Genomic DNA, 23,897 nt, shown 5'->3' with positions numbered 1-23,897 from the left:
ATTTTAAGTGCTACAAAAAAATAAAACTGTTTCCATTTTCAGGAACTCTTTTAAAACGTACAGTTTTGGAAAACCAACAAATATTGTGCAGATAGCTAAAATAAAAAAGTCAAACTTGAAGTGAGATACCAGGAGTTGAAATTAGGAATGCTACAAAGGACTTTCCAAATGTCGGGTGTCCTGGGCTGGACACTGTCAGCACAAGGTCTATAAATCTTTACAGAAGCTTCTGGTGCCTTGAATACTTCAAATGAGCAGTCACTCCCTTGAACAAAGAAAATAGCCTAATTCTTGTCTGGAAGCCAGTATAACTATACCCCTGAAAAAAGATAAAAATCCAGAAGACTGTAAATCATAGTGGCCAGTATAACTAACCAATCTGGACAATAAAGTATTAGCAAAATGCTTAGGAAACCAACTGCCTGGCTTCATTCCAGGGAAAGCCACAATTTATAATATTTAATGTGAAACATTATTCATCATATTAAAGAAATGAATAAAAATGGCCTTCTAACATTAGATGCAAAAAAGATGTTGGTTAAGGTTCTTTGGAACTATCTTTTTGTAGTACTGGAGAACTACAGTTTTAAAAATGAATTTATAACCTCTTTCTCAAACTGATCTGTGGTTCTCCATATACCTTCCTTTATTTGAATGAATGGCTTCTGAAGGACCCTCTCTTTAAAGAGTGGCACAAGTCAAGAGTGTTCTTTGTCATGTCCTCTTGTTTGCTCCCATTCTTGAACTACTTGCAATAGCTGACATGTTCCCCAGAGATTCAGGGAATTATGTTAATGAACTTAAATTTGCTCTCTTCATGGGTGACACTTTGCTTTGTCTCTGTGAAATACAAACCTCCATTCAGTGCCTCAGATAAGACTTTGGGCTTGTCTACACTGACTGGAAGTTCAGACTATGGGGATGTGAATAACAGTGCACAACAAAGTGCTGCTCTGTAATTCCTCCACGTGGATGTTGCGGATGCAGTCTGAAAGCATCCTAGTTCACATAACCATAGTCCTCTTCAAACAGGAAATTGCACTACATCTTGTCATCGGAACCACTCTGCAAATATAGAAAAAAGGCATCCGGTACCTTTCTCACTGACTTGCTGGATATGTGGGTTATCAGGTTTTCCTCCACGACACAAAGGCACAATATTTTTAAAAGAAGGAAGATCAAAGACTATAGACCATTAGTGGATTTTTCCATGCTCCTGAATGTTGAATGCTTCTGAATAAAATTTACCTACTATTTTCCAGATTCCTATATGTACTTTACAAGTTAAAAATGTCTAGATGCTGTTACTATAGGAGAAACTACAAAATTGGAAGAACTGATTAGAAGAAACTTTAAGATGATATGGCCGTACCCAGTTAATCTCCTATCTCTACTGTACAAACTTGTTCACTGCAAAACACTCCCAAGTGCATACACTAGATCTTGAGATCTTAAAATTCCTGTTAGGATACTCAGAAAACATCTGAATACCAAGTGTGATTGTCACACTCACCTCTATGTTGTTTTTCGAAGTGCCGTTACAATCAAAGATTTTGAACATAGACCCACCATTCCGTACATTCCACACTGGTAATTGAACCAGTGAATGAGATTGATTAAGTCCATAGGACCAGTTTTCTGGCTATGATTTAAAAGTACAGAACATTGTCTATGATTGTGGTGTTCAATGGGGGGCAAAAAGCTTTACACCAACAGGGCCCATGTGATAGATATGACAAAATTAAGTCCTAACTTCCCTTAACTGACTGAAAACAGCACCCTGGATCATCACCAAAGAGAGCTTATATAAACTCTCTCTCTCTCTCTCTCTCTCTCTCTCTCTCACACTCACACACACACACACACACACACACACACACATATATAAATGCAAGTGAATCAATCGGTATTTGAAAATATTATTAGTATTTGACATTCAGGTTTATAATGAAGGTCAGATGATATGAGGGAAGGTTTGTTATCTAGAATTTATAATATTATATTAAACATTATTTGTGAAAAAGACTAAACTAATCTTTATTGAATATTGAGTGCCTTTATAAAGTAAAGCAAGTTTCTTTTTATGTCTGTTATGTGATATAACATTAAGTACTCCCTTGATACAATAAGAGAATACATAAACATACAATATCATATAACCAAACTGAACAATCATATTATTTCTGGTATTTTAAAATAACCTTTTACTCCACCCACACAACACTATGAGAGAATTTATGAAACTGTGGTATAGAGTGCCCTGGGACTATACTGATTTCAGAATCTTCACCACACAGCTATACAATTGTATATACCAGGGATCGGCAACCTCTGTCATGCTTGTTTCTTTACCTGCCACGTCCGCAGGTTCGGCCGATCATGGCTCCCACTAGCTGTGGTTCACCATTCCAAGCCAATGTGCGTGGCACATCCCTCAGCCCGCGCCACTTTCCGCAGCCCCCATTGGCCTGGGTAATTGAGGATTCTATTTAAGTGGGAATTGGCTGCATCCTTTAACTGTTCATTTCCAGAATTTTTTAATGTTTTGGGTTTTTAAAGCTGTCAAACATTGTAAAGAAAGTGTCATTTGGCAGGGGGTGTTAGTAGGATTTTACTGAAACACTTTAAACCATAACTATCTTGTACCTAAGTTATTTGTTAAGGGAATCTTTTATAAATCTTTCATCAGCATGTGCATTGTAGCACCATTGAACATTGACTTCAGTGGTGTGACATGAAGACTACATTTAACCAGTGCTTAATTTGTGCCAGGGCTTGCCAGAGCTGATCCCCGGCACCTCTAGGCTTGGCAGTTCATAGTTCCAGCACCTTTGGGTTTGCTGTGTCAGTTACGAAAGTTTAAAAAAAAAAAATTGCTTGAGCCCCAACACCTCTTTCATTACAAATTAAGCACTGCATTTAACGAGTATGAGTTAGTCTAATGCAGTGATACTCGGTCTGAGGCTCCCAAGCTGCAAGTAGCTCTTTAATGTGTCTCCTGTGGCTCTTGCAACACATGATGTTAAAACACTGTGTGATTTAATTATTAACCAATCAGGATGCTTTTACTCTGTTATTAACCAATTGTAGTTGACAAAATAAAAATACTTGGAGTCATTTTTCTGTGAGAATTAACATATATTATAAATAGTAAGTGAAACAATGAATTCACATCAGTCTGGCTCTCTTGGGTAATGTTTATCACTAGTTTAGCTCCTGAGGTCTGAGTAACCACTGAAGTCTGAGTATCACTGCTCTAATGATACATGTCAGAGGGTTACATGCAGATATCACCTTTTGGCCTTCATTTATATGTATCTTCCTCCTGCTTCTTGAAATTCCCTTTCAGGTTTCAGGTTTGAACAAACTAAAACTCTAAACTAAATCTCGGTGAAGCCTATTTTGCTTCACCTTGTTTTGTGGAAAAAACAGGGGTTGGTCCTCCAAAAATCAAGTTTATTCTGTTGCTAGAGCCTGCAATGAATTTATAATTGTGTGATTGACAGCATAGTCTGTTTCCATAGAAATGGCTGATGTCACAAACATCATTCTGACATCACTGCATAAGGAAATGCAAGATGGGCTATTGAGGCAAGTCCTTATTTAACACATACAGCTTTGGCTGTTAGCAAACGAAGTAATAAGAATGTGAGAAAAAATGTATTTATTTATTCAGCAGAATTAATTTTGATTTTTTGTCCCAGAAAACTCTAATTATCAATCAAATACAGCAAAAGAAAGAGAAAAAAAACCAGGTAAAATTCTAAAGATGGATTTGTTCGACATGAAGAGGCACAACTGAAAGTTATGACCTTTTTAAAAAAAAAATTGAATGTTTTTTAAGAAATATCTCTAAACTTGATTTTCAGGAAGAAGGAATTATCTCTGGCCCCGAGTCATAGTCTGTTTTATCAGCATTGTTTTTTCCATCTATTACTTCACACCTAGTAGGACTATGGTGTTATGACAAGAAGCATTTAATCATTGATTACAGTTTTGGGGGTTGTATGGCTTCAGACAAAGATGTTCAAATATGTATATAAAAACTAAACAAAACACTAAGAGCTAAATTCAGCTCTGGGGTAAGCAGGATGCAGCTTCATTTATTTGAATTTATGCCAGAATGTTGATGAACGAACCCTAGTCTCCCAACCTGATTTTTTTTGATAAACTATACTACATTCCTATTAAGAGAGTGTGACCGGGATTCAAATTAGTTTACTGAATTGTTCTTCTTCCTTGATGACTGACAGGCAGGAGTCCCTGGTAGGAGGACACCGCTTTTACCCTTAACCTCCCTTCCACTTCCAAGTTCTCTTCTCTGTTTTTTCCAGAGGCAGTTGCACTAATGAAACTCTGTTGTTGTTAGACCTTTTGGAAACCATTTTTCCTCATAACAAAAATTACGAGTTTATGCAAAAGAAGAAAATATTTGGAGGACAGAACTTTTGTGTAACTCTGTTCAAATAGTTTATTTTGTTGACGCTTTCTAGCCTAGTAAATGATGGCTGAGGGCACCCTCTTCTCCACTGGCACATAGAATTATAGAATATCAGGGTGGAAGGGGCCTCTGGAGGTCATCTAGTCCAACCCCCTGATCAAAGCAGGACCAATCCCCAACTAAATCATCCCAGCCAGGGCTTTGTCAAGCCTGACCTTAAAAACCTCTAAGGAAGGAGATTCCGCCACCTCCCTAGGTAACCCATTCCAGTGCTTCACCAACCTCCTAGTGAAAAAGTTTTTCCTAATATCCAACCTAAACCTCCCCCACTGCAACTTGAGACCATTACTCCTTGTTCTGTCATCTGCTACCACTGAGAACAGTCTAGATCCATCCTCTTTGGAACCCCCCTACAGGTAGTTGAAGGCTGCTATCAAATCCCCCCTCACTCTTCTCTTCTGCAGACTAAACAATCCCAGTTCCCTCAGCCTCTCCTCATAAGTCATGTGCTCCAGCCCCCTAATAATTTTTGTTCACATCCACATTTTCTATATCTTCCTCTTGCAAACAGCAGGGACTCTTTAGCTATTAGGTGTCTAGTAAATTGTTCAAACTCTGGCTATTTAGATCAGTGGCTCTCAACCTTTCCAGACTACTGTACCCTTTTCAGGAGTCTGATTTGTCTTGAATACCCCCAAGTTTCACCACACTTAAAAACGACTTGCTTACAAAATCAGACATAAAAATACAAAAGTGTCACAGCTCACTATTACTGAAAAAATTGCTTTCTCATTTTTACCATATGATTATAAAATAAATTGATTGGAATATAAATATTGTACTTACATTTCAGTGTGTAATATATAGAGCAGTGTAAACAAGTCATATGAAATTTTAGTTTGTACTGACATTGTTAGTGCTTTTTATGTAGCATGTTGTAAAACTAGGCAAATATCTAGATGAGTTGATTGTTGAGAACCACTGATTTAGGTCCCTTAAATTCTGATTTTTTTCACACTAATCTAGAACTATTTCCTGAATACTTTTCTATATCTGGTATTCAGAAGACTAGATTGGCTTTCTCGGATACAGTTAGGTGGGTGAGCGTGAGTTTGTTTTGTTTAATTAGAAGCTTAAATTATAGCATTGATTCTATTAAGTTGTGTTTTAAGTCACTAAGACATTCATCTGTGTGGCTTTGGAAATCAATTATGATCTGGGGAATGGGTATGAGGCCAAGAGGGAAAGTTTTGCCCTAGATGTCCATGTTCTGGGAGCTTGTGTTGGTCTCTACTCTCTGCCATTTATGAAGGTGGATGAAGACAACCTTTGTTGGTAAATTTTTGGATGCTAAAAACAAACGTGCAGGTAAAAATGTTTCAGAAGTTCTTTGAAATGGAGAACTAACAGATTGTGTGAATAGTAAATAGATATAATGGAGCAGTGTCCCAGCTTAATACTTTGGTTTACTGTCTTATATGGCATGCATTTTTTCCCCTGCAGGTTTTGAAATAAAAGAACATGTACAGAAACAAGAAGTTTCCAATAGTTTGCCTGCCCCACCTCAGATGCCTCTACCAGAGATACCTCAGCAATGGCTGGTATGTGTTAATTTAACTGTACATTCAGCCCTTAGAAAATATTTACTTACTATTGTTGTGATAACCATTAACACAAATAATTAAAAGAAAGCTACTCTCGTTTTCCTCAGGACAGCTCAACATGACGATACTTTTCTGTTTGCAATATATAATTAACAAAATACAGGCCCAGAGTCTGAAAAATCAAACTGGCTTGCTGGGGAAGAAAGGACTTTAATGCTGTCCAATGTAGTTAACTTTCTAGAGCAGGAAATTCTCTGAAAGAGTAAAATTTTAAGTTTCCAGCTATGTTTATAGAAAATATGAGAGCTGGACTGAGATCTGCACTGAAAATTGTCCAGCTTGAAGCAGCTGTTTTGCTGAAAAGTGACCTAATTACAAACAAGTTTTTAAAAAAACAGGAGTACTTGTGGCACCTTAAAGACTAACAAATTTATTTTAGCATGAGCTTTCGTGAGCTAAAGCTCACTTCTTCAGATGCATAGAATGGAACACACAGACAGGAGATATTTATACATACAGAGAACATGAAAAGGTGGAAGTATGCATACCAACAGGCAGAGTCTAATCAATTGAGATGAGCTATCGTTAGCAGGAGGAAAAAAAACTTTTTGAAGTGATAATTAAGATGGCCCATAGAAGGTGTGAGGCTGGTTTTTTTGCGGATACAGACTAACACGGCTGCTACTCTGAAACAAGTTTTAGTCATTCTTTATTATTGACTTGACAATAGCTTAGAAGAAAATAATGGAAGTAGGTTCCTAGCAGTGAATCCGCAAAGAATTGCTTTGCACTGTTTTGACAACAACTTTAGCCCTGATATTAGAGACGATTAATTATTGATAAATTGTGCTGCTTCTTACTTATTCCTGATCAGCTTCCTACAAAAAGGTATTAGATGAGTCCCCACTAAGGAGATGCAGTTTTATAAAAGTATCTATGTTTAGCTTGCAATGCAGAATTCAGTATTCCCAAGATATGAGAGACGGACTGGATGACCCTAGCATGTTTTTTAATCTCTTTTTAAATTACCAGATTGAAATTTTTGTTTACAGTTACATCCAGTGATGTAATGCATCAGACCAATGTGCCATTATTCTCCATTATTCATCTTGAGACAGCGGACAGTATTAAATGCGTCAGAGGAAGGTGCAAGAATCCCCGTCATGGGCAGTTTTGGAATAACTTGATCATAGGAATAGTTTCTTCCTAACCACTGTTGGTGTTTTGGTTTGTCTTGAAACAAAATTTTAAAAAATGCTATCTAATATAACTGGCTGTTCATAAACCAGGAATATTTATGCTAGTGATATCCATATAACTTATTCATATATAAAATCTGACAAAACTCAGCAAAAATATGTGCTAATATTCTTTGCAGATAACTATATAGAATTATTACGCAATAGATTTGAGTGAATGCCAAAGTGCACGTTAATATGCATTGGAATCTGGAGAATCTATTCCATGGTTATAGTGTTTGATAATAAAACATACAAGAAGTGCATAACATAAAATCCAGTGGAAATTATTGAGATATAAGAAAATCGCAAAAAAAAAATATGCACATGCCTGCAAATTTTTGAAGATGTAGCCTTCACGAGCTAATTCCATAAAATCAAGCCAACTTACCGTATATATTCGTTCATAAGCCAAATATTTTTGGTAAAAAAGTCACGCATCAAGAGCGGGGGTCGGCTTATAAATGGGTCTACACCAAAATTTGATGATCTTAAACTCCATGGAATCATTGAATTGAATATCTAATACAGGGATTGGCAACTTTTGGCACATGGCCTGCCGAGGTAAGCACCCTGGTAGGCTGGGCCAGTTTGTTTACCTGCCGCGTCCGCAGGTTCAGCCGATCGTGGCTCCCACTGGCCGCGGTTCGCTGCTCCAGGCCAATGGGTGCGGCAGGAAGTGGCGGCCAGCACATCCCTCGGCCCGCGCTGCTTCCCGCAGTTCCCATTGGCTGGGAACGGTGAACTACAGCCACAGGGAGCTGAGGAGCTCCATGCCTGCAGACGCTCCAAGTAAACAAAACGTCCCAACCCGCCAGTGGCTTACCCTGATGGGCCGGGAACCAAAGTTTTCCAACCCCTGAAATATAGGGTCGGCTTATGAAAGGGTCATACAGTTTTTGCTATTTTTACCTATCCATTTTGAGGGGTTTGGCTTATAAACGAACAGGCTAATGAACGAATATATATGGTAATTCTTTATTTTCTAGTATTTGTGTAGGCTCCATTCAGTAAATTGGCTGCAGAAACTGCCACCAAACTAAGTTCTTCTGTTGGTTCAAAAGAAATTTGCCTGATTCTCATCTCCCTTACACCAATGTATAAATATAGTTAAAACTAAGAAAGCTGTATGAGGGTGAACTATAAATAGAGTCCAATATGTCGACAATTTCTGCAGCAGTTAAATTCTTTTGAATTCTGAAGTAACAAAATTATTGCTGGAAGATATTGTGAGAACTGACTTTGAAATTGAGCCAGTTAGAGCCAGTGGGCCTACGACTGAAAGTTCTAAACAGAACTGATTCCCATTGCAATGAGAAAGGGATGCTTGTGAGTGCCCAGTCAGTCTGTGGAATCGGAGGTCTTCAATTATGGATCGAGGAATATTGCAAAATTATAGTGTTTTGTATGCTTGGTCTTTTCTTAATTTAGCCCTTCCACTACTGATCCAACCACTGGAGTACTTCCTAGCGTGCTTGGCTGGGGGGAAGAGGGAAAGAGTGGTGGTGGGAGGGACCCACCTCCAGTGCTGTCCCATGAGCCCATGGCATCCTAACTGAAGCTCCCGTGTTTCAAACAGATCAAAATGAGTTGACGAAAGAAGGTAGAAGATAGAGCTCTGCAAACACATTGCGCACGGCAATGGCTGTTTATTTTCTCACACAAACATTTGCCCGTTACACTGTTATTTTACTGTATGTTTTTATTACTTTGCTTTCTTCGACCCCTTTAGCATGGTAAAGAGGAGCTTGAAGATTTCTTCCCCTCTCTGACCTACGAGTAGTCTTGCTCACGTCTCTCCTGAGTCCGGGGCAGTGCTGCCTGAGTCAGATTCTGCCTGCCTTTCTTGAGCTCTTTCACTAAGTGAAGGCTCAGAGCACTCTGTTTTTTTCTAGAATGATGGTGATGGATTCTCCCAGCTCCTCTTCTCAGTTCTTTTGACTGTTGCTGATGCTGGCAGAGGCTGATGCTCTTTGGTCCTTGAGACATAAGGTTAAGATCTGAGCCCGAGTCTCCAGAACCACTTTTATGCTAACCCACCAAAGGCTTGATGTAAAGCCCATTGAAGTCAATAGAAAGATTCCTATCGTTTTGAGTGGGCTCTGGATCTCGTCTTTAAACCCCTGAAACAGAGCTGACCCCTAGCATTGGCAGGTCCTCTAATAACGCAATGTGTTCACAACACCATCCAGCTCCTTCCTCACCCGTGACTGCTCCCCTGCACTCCACACTATGCACTCCCGGCCTGGCAGGCCCACTCACTCAGGGCATGTCTACATTTGAGCTGGGAGGTGTGATTCCCGCACTAGCTGTGCTAAAGCTGGCACCAAAAAATAGCATTGCGTGCACAGAGCATGAGTGGCAGCTTGGGCTAGCCATTGGAGTACTTACCAGGGAGTTGGGTGGGACTGTATTCAGGGCAGCTAGCCTGAGCGGCTGCCCACTCTGCACTGCTATTTTTAGGGGATAGCTTGAGCAGAGCTAGCGCCAGGGCCGCCCAGAGGGGGGGGCAAAGGGGGCAATTTGCCCCGTGCCCCGCGCTCCGCAGGGGCCCCCAAGAGAAGAGCAGAGGCTCCCGCCCCCGCCTCTCTCCTGGAGACTCAGCGCATCAAGCGCCGAGTCTCCGGCCGAGCCCCTGAACCCCGCCCCGATCCGAGCGGCGTGGGGAGGGGGCGGGCCAGCTGCCTCGGCTCGGCGTGGAGCTCCCAGCCCCGCCCCCTCACCACGCGGCTCTGAGCGGGACGGAGCTCAGGCCCCGCCGGAGACGCGCTCGGGTAAGAGGCGGGGGGGGGAAGCGGGACCCGCCACCACTGCCGCTGCCGCCGCCGCAGCGCAGCCCGGTCTTCGGCGGCGGGGGGCCCCTTCTGTTCCGGGACCCGCCGCCGAAGTGCCCCGAAGGCCCGCGGCGGGGACCCCCCCCCCCCGCCACCGAATTACCGCCGAAGACCGGGCTGCGCTTCGGCGGCGGGTCCCGCTTCGGCGGTAATTCGGCGGCGGGGGGCTCCCGCCGCGGGTCTTCGGAGCACTTTGGCGGCGGGTCCCAGAACGGAAGGGCCCCCCGCCGCCGAAGGCCCCAGGCCCCCGGAATCCTCTGGGCGGCCCTGGCTAGCGCAGGTACATTTACGTGAGCTGGGAATCATGCCTCCCAGCTCAAATGTAGACATACCCTCAGCTTTGTCAGCACAACATCTCCCTTTATTTAACCTGTCTATATGGCTCCATTGGTGCTAGTGACCTTTTTTGTGGGCCAGCAAGGCAGAAGCTGAGCTGAAGAATAACTTTCCAAGGGGGCAGCATAATTCCTTCCACCATTTTCTGTCTGAAGTGGAAATCCGACAGTGTTTGCACTTGCATCTTCCAGGGTTTTTTTGCACATAGTTGCTGTTCTTAGTTAGCTAGTTCATTCATTCTGGGGTTTAGGGGGTTTCTCCCAGGCACTGTTTGGGGCATCTATTTTATGCCCAAGATCCCCAACTTTCAACCCCATGTGGCCAGTGCCCAGGTTTTCCTGGTTAGTGACCCCCACATCTCTTGTCTCTGTTGCCTTGGGGAGTTGCATATCCCATCTAAATGCGAGATTTATAATTCGTTCCCTACTTGTACATGACAGTCTCACAAGTTTTGCTCTAGGAATCATCTGATGGAGCTCCTTGTGTGACCACAGCCCAGTGCAGGGTACTCTGACCCCCATCTACGTTGGCGAGATTCGCCTGTTAGTGTCCTTTCAGATTTGGTGCTTCATGGTCCTGGATCATTGGAGCCTAAGGCTAAAGACTCCGATAGACATGGGCGTGATGAGAGTAAGAGAAAACACCCTCAAAAAAACCTGGGAGGTCCCCAGCTAAATACTTTAAGAAGAGGTTAGCCTCTGTCACTGCCTCTTGGGGTGATCTCTTGAGGGTCTCAGCTTTTCCTGACTGCCTCTCCTTAGTTTGCTCTCAATCAGATCAGTTCTTGGATCCTCACCTTCAATTAAGCCTGTCAGCCCTTCTCTTTATGGTCTTATAGTCTCTTTCAGGGCTGGTCTACAATAAGGGGAAAAATCAATATAAGATACGCAACTTCAGCTACGTGAATAACGTAGCTGAAGTCGAAGTATCTTATATCGATAACTTACCCGTCCTCACGGCGCGGGATCGATCTCCGGGGCTCTCCATATCGACGCCGCCACCGCCGTTCGCGGTGGTGGAGTTCCGGAATCGATATAAGCGCGTTCGGGGATCGATATATCGCGTCTAGATGAGACGCGATATATCGATCCCTGAAAAATCGATCGCTACCCGCCGATACGGCGGGTAGTGTAGACGTAGCCCTAGTCTCTTGGCTGTGTTTGCAAAGTCAGCCTGGTGCAGGGCTGTCGCCACCTTGCTATCCCAGGCCTTTCTGCCTCCCATTTCCTTCTCTGCACTCTCCTTTTTATAGCGCGCCTTGTTTCCGCTATTGGTTGCAGCTGTGGGTGCCTGCCTCCATGCTTACCTGGCGAGCCACGTGCCAAAGATTGCTGACCCCTGCTCTAGGAGATGGGAGCATTCACTTCCTAGGGAAGAACCTCAACCCCCTCAGGAACCTTTATGAGGAGGAAGAACAAATTGCCCAATCCACCAGTAGTTCTTCCCTCTTCATTCCCTGATGAGGCAATGGAGCTGGCTTCACCATCACTGCCGGATGATTTTAAACAATTTCAGGAACTTCTCAGAAAGGCAGGGTCTTTACAGATTCCTCCAGAGGAAGTTCAGGACCCTACTCACAAGCTTCTGGACATTCTCCAGACTACAGGCCCTACCAGAGTGGCACTTCCCATCAACAGGCCATTCTGGAACTGGCGAAGACTGGCACATCCCAGCCACCTGCAACCCAGCTTCCAAAAGAGAACGTTTACTTTATTCCAGCTCAAGGGATGGAATATCTATTTTCCCACCCAGTACTGAATGGTGCAGGCCATTACTGAGTGCAGCAAGCTACCCTCTCTGATAAGGACTCTAAAAAATCTGGACCTTTGGTGGGGGGAAAGAGTTCCTCTTGTGTCCATCTACAATCCAAGAAAGCAAATTTATTAATTTCTCCAAACTTTCTGAGTTAGCTAACAAGCTTCCTGAGGAGCTAAGACCTCAGTTCCAAGCTCTCCTGGATGAAGGGAAACTCATAGCCCAGTCATCTCTTCAAGCATTACTGGACAATGCAGCTGACCCTGCCTCCCACTCCAATCATAAGGCAGGCTTCTTGGCGTCACTCCATAGGGTTTCCAAAGTAAGTCCAGGCCTCCCCTTCAAGGGAAAAGGTTCAATGAAAAAATGAACAAATTGTTGTACACAGTTAAGGATTCCCCAGCTATCCTTCATTCCTGTGGGATTTATGCCCTGGCCCCCCAGAGGAAATGCTCTTAACCACTTCCTAATAGGCAGAGTCCCACTTCTCAGCCCTTTTTTCACCAGTCGAGTTACCAACTACCCATGAAATGCCATAGGGTTCACCATAACAGACAGAACACCCTGTCAATCACACACACCCAGTCCCTTCAGTGAATGCCTGTTCTGTCTCCTCCCAATGTGTCAGTGTATCTCTGTGGATAGATGGGTCCTGGAGATTAACGCCATGGGCAACACAACAGAATTCCTGTCAATCCCGTCTTCCAATCCCCCTTTCCAATCCCTCTTCATGGATCCCCTCTCATTGGACTTCCTTCTTTGACTAGGAGCCATAGTGTCCTAGGGGAAGGGTTTCCATTTGAGATATTTTCTCATTTCCCAACAACAGGGCAGATGGATGCCCATTTTAGATCTCAGATAATTAAATATCTTCATACATGGTTCGAGATTCAGGATGACAACTCTGGTCTCAATAATCCCCTTCCTCAACAAAGAATGATTGGTTTGCAGCTTTCAGTTTGAAGGATACCTCTTTTCATATAGACATCCACCTAGCCCAAAAGACATTTCTGTGCTTTACAGTGAGCCTAGAACATTACCAATACAGAGTTCTTCGTTTCGGCTTACTCAATGGCCCCAGGAGTGTTCATGAAGGCGCTTGCCATGGTAGCAGCGCACCTTCATCATCAAGGCTGGCTTTCTTACCTCAACAACTGGCTGCTTACAGGTCATTCATAGAATCATAGGGTTGGAACGGACCTCAGGAGGTCATCTAGTCCAACCCCCTGCTCATAGCAGGACCTAATCCCCAGTTAGGTCCTGGAAGTCCAGTCATTGGCACACTTCCCCCTAAGATTCCTACAATCCATAGGACTTTGAGTAAACTTAGAAAAGTCCACTTTAATCCCAACACAGGTTATAGAATTTGGTGGAGCAAACCTGGAGTGGACAACCACCAAAGCCAATTTACCTCAAGATAGGTTCCTTGTGATAAAGAACGTCATTGACTGACTCCAAATAAGCCCAGATGACAACCTGTTCCTGCCTAGTTCTTCTAGGCCTCATGGCTGCCTGCATACATGTAGAACCCTTCTCAAGGCTCCACCATAGTTGCCTCTAAGCGTGGCTTCATACAGTCTATTGATAGCTTCTCGATGTTCAGACACCCTATAATCATGAGATTTCTGAAAGTCCTTATTCAGAACCTTCCCTTCTGTGTCAGCACCAACTCCTAGTTAGGATTTCAACCTGGTGCTGTCAGCACTTACGAATTCTCCACTTGAGCCTTGGCTTCCTGCTCACTTCTCCATCTAACCATGAAAGTGTGGCCTTCCTTAAAGCAGTCATTTCCACTTGGAGAGTAGGGGAATTTGCAGCTCTTGCAGCATATCTCATAAGGACAAAGTGACCCTAAAGTTATTTCCCAAGTTCATCACAAAGGTTCCTTCCGAATTCCACCTGAATCAGACCATTCATGTGCTAGTGTTCCATCAGGAACCTCACATTTCCAGAGAGGACAGGAAGCTACATTCCCTGGGCATTCATGGAACTCCGACTTTCTACCTGTACAGGACTAAGCCCTTCAGAAAATCCCCAAGATTGTTCGTCTCATTCACTGACCAGATAAAAGGGAAGCAATTTAATTGCAAAGACTTTTGAAATGGATCTTGTATCCAACTTATGAACAGATGGAAGACTCTTCTTCTAAGCATGTAAGGATCCACTCTACTAGAGCACACACTATCTCAGTAGCTTGTCTCCAAAGTATACCTCCAGAGGAAATCTATAGAGTGGTAACATGGAGCTCATTGCACACCTTTACCAGACACTGTGCCTTGGTCCAGGCTTCTTTACTTGATGCATACTTCAGCACCACAGTGCTTCAGTCTGTGGTTCAGCATGGGTCCTTGCATCCCCTTCCTCATCAGTGAGTACTGCTTGTGAGCCACTGATGGTGAATACGCATAGGGACTGGCACTCAAAGAAGAAAGTATGGTTACTTACCTTACAGTAACTGGAGTTCTTCAGGATGTAGTTCCTAAGGGTATTCACAATCTGCCATTCTTCCCCTCTGCCTGGATCCTCCCTTTATTCAAGGTAAAGTAGGAACTGGGTATCCAGTTGGTCTGCACTACCCCTTATGCCCTCAGTTTGGAGCTCGAGGAGACACAGGATGCAGGCGTGGATTAATGGGCACTGCTAATAAAGAATTTCCAGTCTTGGGCGCATAGAGTACAAGCGTACCTATAGTGACCACACATGTTGAAGAACTCTAGTTATTAAAAGGTAAGTAATCTTCCTTTCTAGCCTGAGTACTTGAGTATGTCTTGGTGTACATTTTCCCTATTGTTAAATGTGTACTAGTTCTCTTGTAGAAGATGCTGGTGCTGTGACACTGCAAACAATGGTTCTTGCTCACAGGTCTGGAGTAACAAAGGAGCCCATGCTCCATGTCCTGCTCAACTGCTGCTAGTTTATCACCTAGGATCCCACCACGGTGGCATCATCAAGCAACTTTAAAAATACCCTTTCCAGTGAAGCAATGATATATCCTGTAGGTCCTGCTATTCAGATATTCCTGAGGAAGACTAGCATAAATTACCCACAACATGACAGGGAGAGAACACATATAACTTTCATTCATTAGGTTGTCATAGTTCATCTGACTGTCAATGATTTCAGAGATAATGCTCTGTGCAGTCAAAAAAAAAAAAAGTCCAACAGCACACACAGTTATTTTGCATTATTTCCACAGTAAAGTGCATGCGTATTTTTGTTTTTCCTGGAACACTGACAGTCTAATAACTATTTAACCACAACAAGTGTCCAGCAATGTGCCAGACTCCCTATAGGCATAAATCAAAAGAGTAGGTCAATTCTATGCCCTACACTTCCCCACGTACGTACATACTTACTCTGTAGGAGTGTTCCACATAAATGGGCTTCCTATTGTTGGGAATCAGTTTGACAGCCTTGTTTTATCTTGCTCTCTGTCAGGTATGCTCACTGACTTCTATTAGAGTGTCAAAAAGGACATGGTGCCCTTGGAGAAGAAAATCCGTAGTGAAATCAAAAGGATTTTTTAAAGTGAGATGTTGCAAATTACATGAATCACTCTGTAAACACAAAGTATGCCAACTCTCTGGGTTCTTTCTGAAACATGCCGATAGGATTATGATATAAGAAAAATACACTTAAATACTAAAGAGGAAATTGTGTCTCTTTATTTTATCTCAAGACTTCTTCTAGGGTTCAATATTACTCATTGCTTTCTGGTCTCCCTTATAAAAATAGAATTCTATGACATTGTTACATATTTTTTCCTTTCAGAAAAATGTTGGAAATTAGCTTTTTCCCGCCTTCTATTAAAAGGTCAAATTGCGTAAATTCAATAGAAGTTCATTGATTAAAGCCATTTAAGTATGGTTAAAAGCTGAATAGTGACATCAGTTTAAAAGGACCTTGAATAGCATCTTCCATGGTTAACAATAATGCAAGATTTTTAGTACTCTAGATTCTGTTGGCAGCTTATTACTTTTAAGGCTACAGCCAAGGACACGCTGGTGGTTCATGAAGGAAAGAATAATTAAATTAATGGAAGTAAATGGTAAAGGGGATATAATGCAACATGGATTTACCAAAGGTAGATCATGCCAGACTAACCTGATTTCCTTCTTTGAGAAAATAACTGATTTTTTAGAAAAGGGAAGTGCAGTAGATCTGATATATACTTTGACTTCATTATTAGGAAATTATTAGTTAAGTAGGGGAGATGGGGCTAATTACAAGAATAGTAAGATAAATAAAGAACTGGCTAAAAGGGAGAAAGGCAATGGGTTGTGCTGAAAGGTGGATTATCAGACGAGAAGGAGGTTACTAGTGGATTTCCTCAAAGGTTGGTCTTTGGACCAATCTTATTCAATGTTTTTGTTAATGGCTTTAGCACAAAGGAATGTGCTAATGAAATTTGGTGATAATACAAAGTTGGAAGTTATCGTCAGTGCAGAGGAGGGTCCAAATATTATACATGTGCGACACTCAGAGAAAAATGTCAAACAGTTATTATTTACAAAGTGCAAACACTTTGCAGCCATGTAAATGATGTCCCTGCCCCAAACAGTTGACAATATAACTCAGACTTATAAATATGTAATAACAGCTAGCTGCTAAAATGCTGAGGCAGGCTGATTCTTGCAGCTATTGGTATTCTTGCAGCTAATCTTGAGTATCCCATTGCAGTAAAGACTCTGGAATGAACCCAAACCTGTGTACATTCCAGTGACTGGAGGACATCCTTCCTCAACTGAAGATGATTGGCCCGTTCTTTGAAAATTTCCCCCCTTCTAGCCATGGTTGCCTTTGTCTTTGTTAAATGTGCATATGTAACTGATTCTGGGACCAGAGATCATCTGGGGAGGTGTTTGCTTAAGTAAATGAAGCTAAAAAATTCAAACTTTGGATGCCTTTCTGTCCTTTCTTCTGGCTATGTTGTCCTTCAGAATTCTGTTTCCTTTGTCATTCCTATGTTTTCCCTGATACTCGAATTGGTCTTGGGTATTATTATTATTTATTTTATGTATTATTCTTTTTCATATTTGTATATAGCATCATAGGAATATCTTTGATTAAGTGATCTAATTCTGAGACTTCTATAACACCCTTTTATGAAGAATAACATAAATTGAGTCTTATTTCAAAACTTTCTTCATCTCCGGTCTGCAAGGGCATACAGTCTTGGATTGGCTTTTATTACAGTTCGGCCATTTGCTCAGTCCACTACAGTTAGGGTTTACAGTGGACTCAAAGTGCTCTACTAAAGGCATATAGTGACCTGTCTGTCTAAATGAAGCAGAATATCATCTCTTCTAATCATATTAGATCTGTTGGTGAATTTCAACCCACTGGACTATAAGAATATTATTTTGCTTGTTGCTTCCTTTGCTTTTCTAGAGCAACGGTCTCAACCTTTTCAAATTGTTGTACCCCTTTCAGGAGGCTTGCGTACCCCCAAGTTTCACCTTATTTAAAAACTACTTGCTTACAAAATCAGACATAAAAATACAAAAGTGTCATAGCACCCTCTTACTGAAAAATGCTTCCTTTCTCATTTTTACCATATAATTATAAAATTAAGTGTGACCCCTGCGTTGAGAAACACTGATATAGTACATACAGCAGTATAAACAAGTAATTGTCTGTATGAAATTTTAGTTTGTAGGGACTTCGCCAGTGCTTTTCATGTAGCCTGTTGTAAAACTAGGCAAATATCTAGATGAGTTGACGTACCATTCCCTTGGTTGAGATCCACTGCTTTAGGGCTTTGTGCTCTTGTTTACTGTGGTCGGGTCTCATCATTTTGCCAGTTTCTTATTGCCATGTCTTCCCTATCCATGCAATGCCATTCCTCAGCTGGTTTCCTCTTTTAAACTTAAAAGTGAAATTTTCCAAAGCGCGCTCATCATTGGCCTAACTCTGCTCCCATTGAAGTCAATGATATAACTCCTGTTGATTTTAATGGGAGCAGAGTTAGGACAATGCTGACCACTTGTGAAAATCCTACCCAAATTCTCCTCCTGTTTTGTTTTAGTTTTTAAAAGAAAACTCTTCACTACATCATGCTGTGGACTAACCTTCATAGAATAGTGGCATAAATTAATTGGCATTGCCCTGTCCATCCTCTCTTCTTCTTCCTGTGTCTGCTGTTTCTTGTCTTAACCCTTCATCATGTCATCTGCATAAATATCTTGTAAGCTCCTTCAGGAGGAAAGTGTCTTTCATCTGTAGTGGGAAGTGCCTAGCACAGTTACAATAAAAAAAAATCAGTAATCATGTCTGACTGGTACTTTCACATAGACTGTAATTTAAATACATCTTCCTGGGATTAATATCAAGGCATTTGCAAGAATTCTGAGTTAGACCCATTGCTCTTCTCTATACACCTGAACCTTTTTGGTACATAGGTCAATTCTTATTGATTTTATATACAAATTTGCTCTGCCTTTTCTTTATTTTCTGGGTTCTTCATCTGTTTATTTCCGGTTGTCTAAGTGACACCTCCAAGTGGATATGTATTAATATTTCATTATTCATCCTAAATAAAACAGAAATTTTATTTTTTTCATTCTTTTTACTTTTGAATCTCTGAGGTAAATTAATTCTTCATTTCTTCTGTCACTGTGCCACGGAGTTTGGGTGTAACTCTTGCCTGCCTTTCTCATTTAAGTGGTGTGTACTGTACTTGAGTTTTGCAAATTTTATTTAATAAATATCTCAAATTCAAGCCTGTCTGACAGATGTTACAGGAAAAGTTTAAGTGCATCTCTAGGTTCTGTCCCAGGGCAGCAGTGCCGTTGCATAGAACAATCAGCTGGAATCTGAGCTCAGTTCAATGCTGTTAGATGCTTACCATTTGCCACTTCTACATATTATGATTTATTTGCTTGGGTTGCCCCACTGATGTGGAATTCTTTTCTTTCTGAGGTTCGTGGTATTAACTTAAAGTTCTAAAACCACAGCTTAATTTTTTTTTTAATTTTCTATCCTCCATAACCCACCATATATTATTTATAATGGTTTTAGGTATGATGCAAGAAGAATTTGTTCAACAATGCAAAGAAATACTGCACAAGGGTTTAGGATAGTGTATCATGTTCTGGATGTTGGATGATAACATGAAAGGACTCCATGCTTGTAAATCTAAACTGGCTCTTTATTAAGACAACTATCTACAGAGATATTGCAGCTAGTATTCTGACCATGTGCACACAGACTGACTTCCTGGTGCCTCCTGCAACTGGTGCTCCCCTCTCCAAGTTTTTTGCTTTGTGAGGTTCATGGTGCTCAATAGACGCTCCTCCTGATTGTAATGTAGACATATATTCTGTATTGGGTTACTATCTGGTCCCTGGGGAAGGTGTATTGCGTTTACACAACATTGTCAGGTAGGGATTCCTTCCTATCTGTTTTGCCTTTGCTATCAGTCTCTTGGCTGTCTTTACTGCCAACTCCATCTTCTGGTTCCTTTTTGGGTATCTAGAGGAAGATACCTTGTGCTCAAATTCGCATTTGGCGCTGAATTGTTTGTTTTAATTCTGGTACAGTGTACTGTCACCCACTGTCTGAGCATAGCATGCCAAGTATGCCATACCTTGCAAAATGCAACTTTCATTTCCTAATCACAGTCCTTACCTGAGTGTCCTCTGGAGAGATCACTTCTCAGAAATTGGAGAAGTAGTCTACCATGTGGTTCTTGTTATTAAAAGTGATCAGGTCTGTGCCAGTCTTTTTCCAGGGTTGGGTGGGATTTCATGAAGCTATATAGAGTCTCCATCTGTTGCTAGTCACTATGCTCTTTGCACACCTCACACAGTTCTGTATACTCTCTGTTGGGCATTCATGCCTGGCCATTAGACACGTTCCCTGTTTCATCTCCTATAAGCCTCTGTCCCCAGGTGTGAAGTGTGTATCCATCTCATTTTGTCAGCTCTTAACTCCACTGGAATTACTGCTTTGTTTCCTTTAAACAAAATCCTATCTTGCATGTACAGCTGATGATTCACCTGGCAGTAGTGGGTAAACTCCTGTGGCATTTGTTCCTTGCAATCTGGCCAACCTTGGAGTATGACCTTGCATTTTTTTTAAACTGCATGTAGTACCCAGCACTGTTTGGTGCTTTGTTAGAATGTCCAGAGCCTCTCGTTTGAGATTTGAAGGTACTCTGATAGACTCTGTGTCCTGTTCCACAGTTATATGTGTTGTAGTCTGGGAAGTATGCCCTGCTAGGCAGTGCTTAATTTGTGCCAGGGCTTGCCAGAGCTGAGCCCCGGCACCTCTAGGCTTGGCAGTTCATAGCCCCAGCACTTCTGGGCTTGCTACATCAGCTCTGAATGTAAAAAAATTGCTTCAGCCCTGGCACCAAATTGCTTGAGCCCTGGTACCTCTTTTGTTACACTTAGCAGCAGTGCTTAATTTGTATCTGCCACTAGTAGTGACTTGCTTGGTCAGTATCTCATCCTCACATCCTTGTGCTAAAGTCTCAGTGACAATAATTTGTAGTCCCTCCAAGTCCCATGCCGTTTGCTACAGATAGGAAATGAAGAATACTCTAGCCAGGTGACAATGTAACTACTTAATCTGTAGTGTTTGGCTAGAACAAAACAGAAATTTAGCAATGACATAGAGGTATCGTAGCTACTCTTATAGAAAGTGCAGTAGCTTCTTTAATAATCCCGGGTACTCAGGTTGTCAGGATGCACTTCATTCTAAGCTAGTAACATAATACCAATTTAAATATTAGAAGATATATGCCAGATTGAAAAGTGGAAAAAAAAGAAAAAAAAAAAGGAGCAATTTGTCTAGTTGTGCAGGGTTACCTAATTTTCATCAGACTTAATCATTTTATCTAATCAAGCTAGTTGCGTTTGGGGATGCTTGTCAGTTGCAGATGAATTAATAAAGTTTTATTGAAATCAGATGTTCTTTTTTGATGCATTCCATGTAAGTTCTGCTCTTGAAAAGTTGCCAGAAAAATTTACAACTTTCTAGTGAATTGAAAGGTGTCAATAATGCAACTAGCAATAACTTGGTTTTTTTTTAATTATGAATATCAGTAACATCAGAATGTCTGCATGTAGATTCATACATTTTTGATTTGCTGTACAGAGCATTAGTCGTGCCAGATCTCATAGAAAACACAGGGGTTTATAGTACAGACTTTGAATGTGGTCTATGTTTCTGCTTAAAAAAAAAAAAAAAGACAAAAGCAAGCTGTCTCACTTTAATCAGAAAACATTCTTTATAGTGGACATTTTTGAAAAGTGCCTTGAGTCGTTTCTACTAATTGTGCCTCTTTCAAAAGCCATTGTGCTGGGGGGGGTTTCATTGTTTTTAAAACTTTGTGTATGGCAAGCACTGCAAAATACATTTCAGAATCCAGGTCCTGGTTAATTCAGAAATGGATTCCATCTGTGTTGACATTGGCTGCACATGTTTACCCGCTCCAGCTGTGTGAAGTAACCAGTGTTCTAAAGGGGTCGAATTCAGACAAGCACCATTTGTGTTTCATTTCCCTTCTTTTTTCCCCACTTTCTTTTTGAATAACATTTAGACTAAAAACAAGCATTTTTCAGATCTCTATTGGACTCTCTTATTTATTGCTGAATAAAAAATAGCTTAGAAACCTTGTGTCTGTGCTGCATCAAAATATGCATGACTCTCTAGACCAATATTTCCTAGATGAATTGGTTTAATAATAGGAAGTTCATACATATACATATGATCTCACACACATACTGGGAAAATAGTTTAAGGCTAGACTGGGATGTTAAAGTCTGCCTGGGCAAGGGGAAGCATATGTCCAAGAGCAGACCAGGGAGCAAACTGACCCTAAGAGTCACAATTCATTACTTAGTTTCGCCCCTTGCTCCAAAGGGAAGTAATCTGCAACTGATATAAACCATAAGGAGATCACTTCCCCCTTTTCCCCTGGCTCAACAGAACAAAGCTCTGTCCACTTGTGTGTGAGGGGGCAATACCAGCCCCACAGAGGCTGCTCTCCACACCGTGCGGTGTCTGGCAATACAGGTAGCTCATAGCTAGCACCCGTTTGCTCCCTTGTAGAATCATAGAACATCAGAGTTGGAAGGGACCTCAGGAGGTCATCTAGTCCAACCCCCTGCTCAAAGCAGGACCAATCCCCAGACAGATTTTTGCCCCAGATCCCTAAATGGCCCCTTCAAGGATTGAACTCACAACCCTGGGCTTAGCAGGCCATTTCTATCGTGCAGCAACAGATAAGCTTGAAAGGCTATTTTATTTGACCAATAATGTGTTCAAAGTAGGCCTGCAGTTTAGAAGAATCGGACAAGGTGTTTGTCTAAAAATGTAATGTGCGTGTGACAAAGGCTGTCATCATGGGCTCATCGGAGTTGAGCGTTGACAGCTCAATAGCAAATGAGAGATGATATATAGGTTGTGATTGACTGTGAATTGCCTTGAAAGTGAATAGAAGCAGCTTATGTTATGTGGGATAGAGAAGGGGAGTCAGTGGAGGGATGCAGATAGGGTATGACATTCCAGGATGCAGTCCAGACCAGTGAGGGGTTGTATCACCACGTGCCTTGCATCCTGGAGTGCTTCACAATGCTTTGCTGCTGTAGCTCCCAACCTAGGGTCCTCACAAACAGCCCGCAGGTCACTCTCTGAGTGTCTGTGTATAACTCCAGCCTGCCAGCACACTCTGGCTTCCACCAGCCTTGGTTACCACTTGCAGGCTGAGCCCCAACACATTCTCAGTCCCAGATTTTCCCTAGAAAACCACGTGTTCTGAAGTGTCCAGCCCTCTCCTGCATCACTGAGATATTTTAGGTCTGTTGCCCCTATAAGAGAACAATATACAACAGTTTGCTACTTTAACTGAAGTTACCAAACAATTCACAACACTGGTTAAGTTTTGATTAAAAAATAAAACCCGTTTATTTAACTACAAAGAGAGATTTTAAAGGAGTACAGGTATAAGGAATTCAAGTCAGAAATGGTTATATGAGAGATAAAATTAAAACACTTTCTAGTGCTAAAACTTAACAAACTAGACTTGGTTCAAGACAAATTCTTACCACATGCTCCCAACAACAGGCTGACCAAATTTCAGGTCAGGATCTTTCCGAAAGTCAAACAGCTGCTTCCTTTGTCATTCCTCCACTTCCCCCATGTCTGGTAGTGAAAGCGATTCCATGGTGTTTGTTCCTGCCCCTCTTCCATGCCAAAGAGTGGCCATTTGACAGGTGATTGCCCATCAGCTTTGATGACACTTGGCTAGAGGTGTCAGCTTGTCCTCTGTCTTCAAGAAACTGGTTTAACCAGACTTGTCTGGTAGGTCTAAAATGTGTTTAATTTCAGCTCATGTTTATAACATTACATATACTGTTGCTACAGACATTTCACCATGATATTATGGAGCAGTGAATTTATTAGTTTTCAAATGCTACCTCACAAGGTGTATTTTGTACAAAGATTACTACAGTAGTATGTAGGCTGTGAATACAGGGGTGGATTTGGTCACACATGGTCGAAGTGATGGGCTTGGAAAATGGTGCAGCATTCTGAATGGATACAAGCAGAGCAAGATTGTGTTTGTCAATGCCAGAGAGAAGGATGTTGCAGTAATCAAGACCTGAGATTATAAGAGCTTGGATGAGAGTTTTAGCCATAAGGATGGATTTTAAAAGGCTACATCTTGGAGATGTTATGC

General features: G+C 41.7%; 1 protein-coding gene across 11 annotated transcripts in view; it reads left to right on the top strand.

Annotated features, from left to right (window-relative positions):
* AFAP1 (actin filament associated protein 1) overlaps positions 1-23,897 on the top strand; it is a 137,684-nt gene that overhangs the window by 37,005 nt on the left and 76,782 nt on the right. For 9 of the 11 annotated variants that reach the window (XM_045018317.1, XM_045018319.1, XM_045018311.1 and 6 more), the window contains one exon: positions 5,945-6,042. In XM_045018317.1, the coding sequence (XP_044874252.1) occupies positions 5,945-6,042 (98 nt within the window). The other 2 variants (XM_045018321.1, XM_045018320.1) reach the window with 2 other exon arrangements.

The sequence above is a fragment of the Mauremys mutica genome, chromosome 5, assembly GCF_020497125.1.
Source record: "Mauremys mutica isolate MM-2020 ecotype Southern chromosome 5, ASM2049712v1, whole genome shotgun sequence".
Classification (NCBI taxonomy): Eukaryota; Metazoa; Chordata; order Testudines; family Geoemydidae; genus Mauremys; species Mauremys mutica.
The sequence above is the reverse complement of the archived record's forward strand: the minus strand, read 5'-3'. Positions and strand labels throughout refer to the sequence as shown.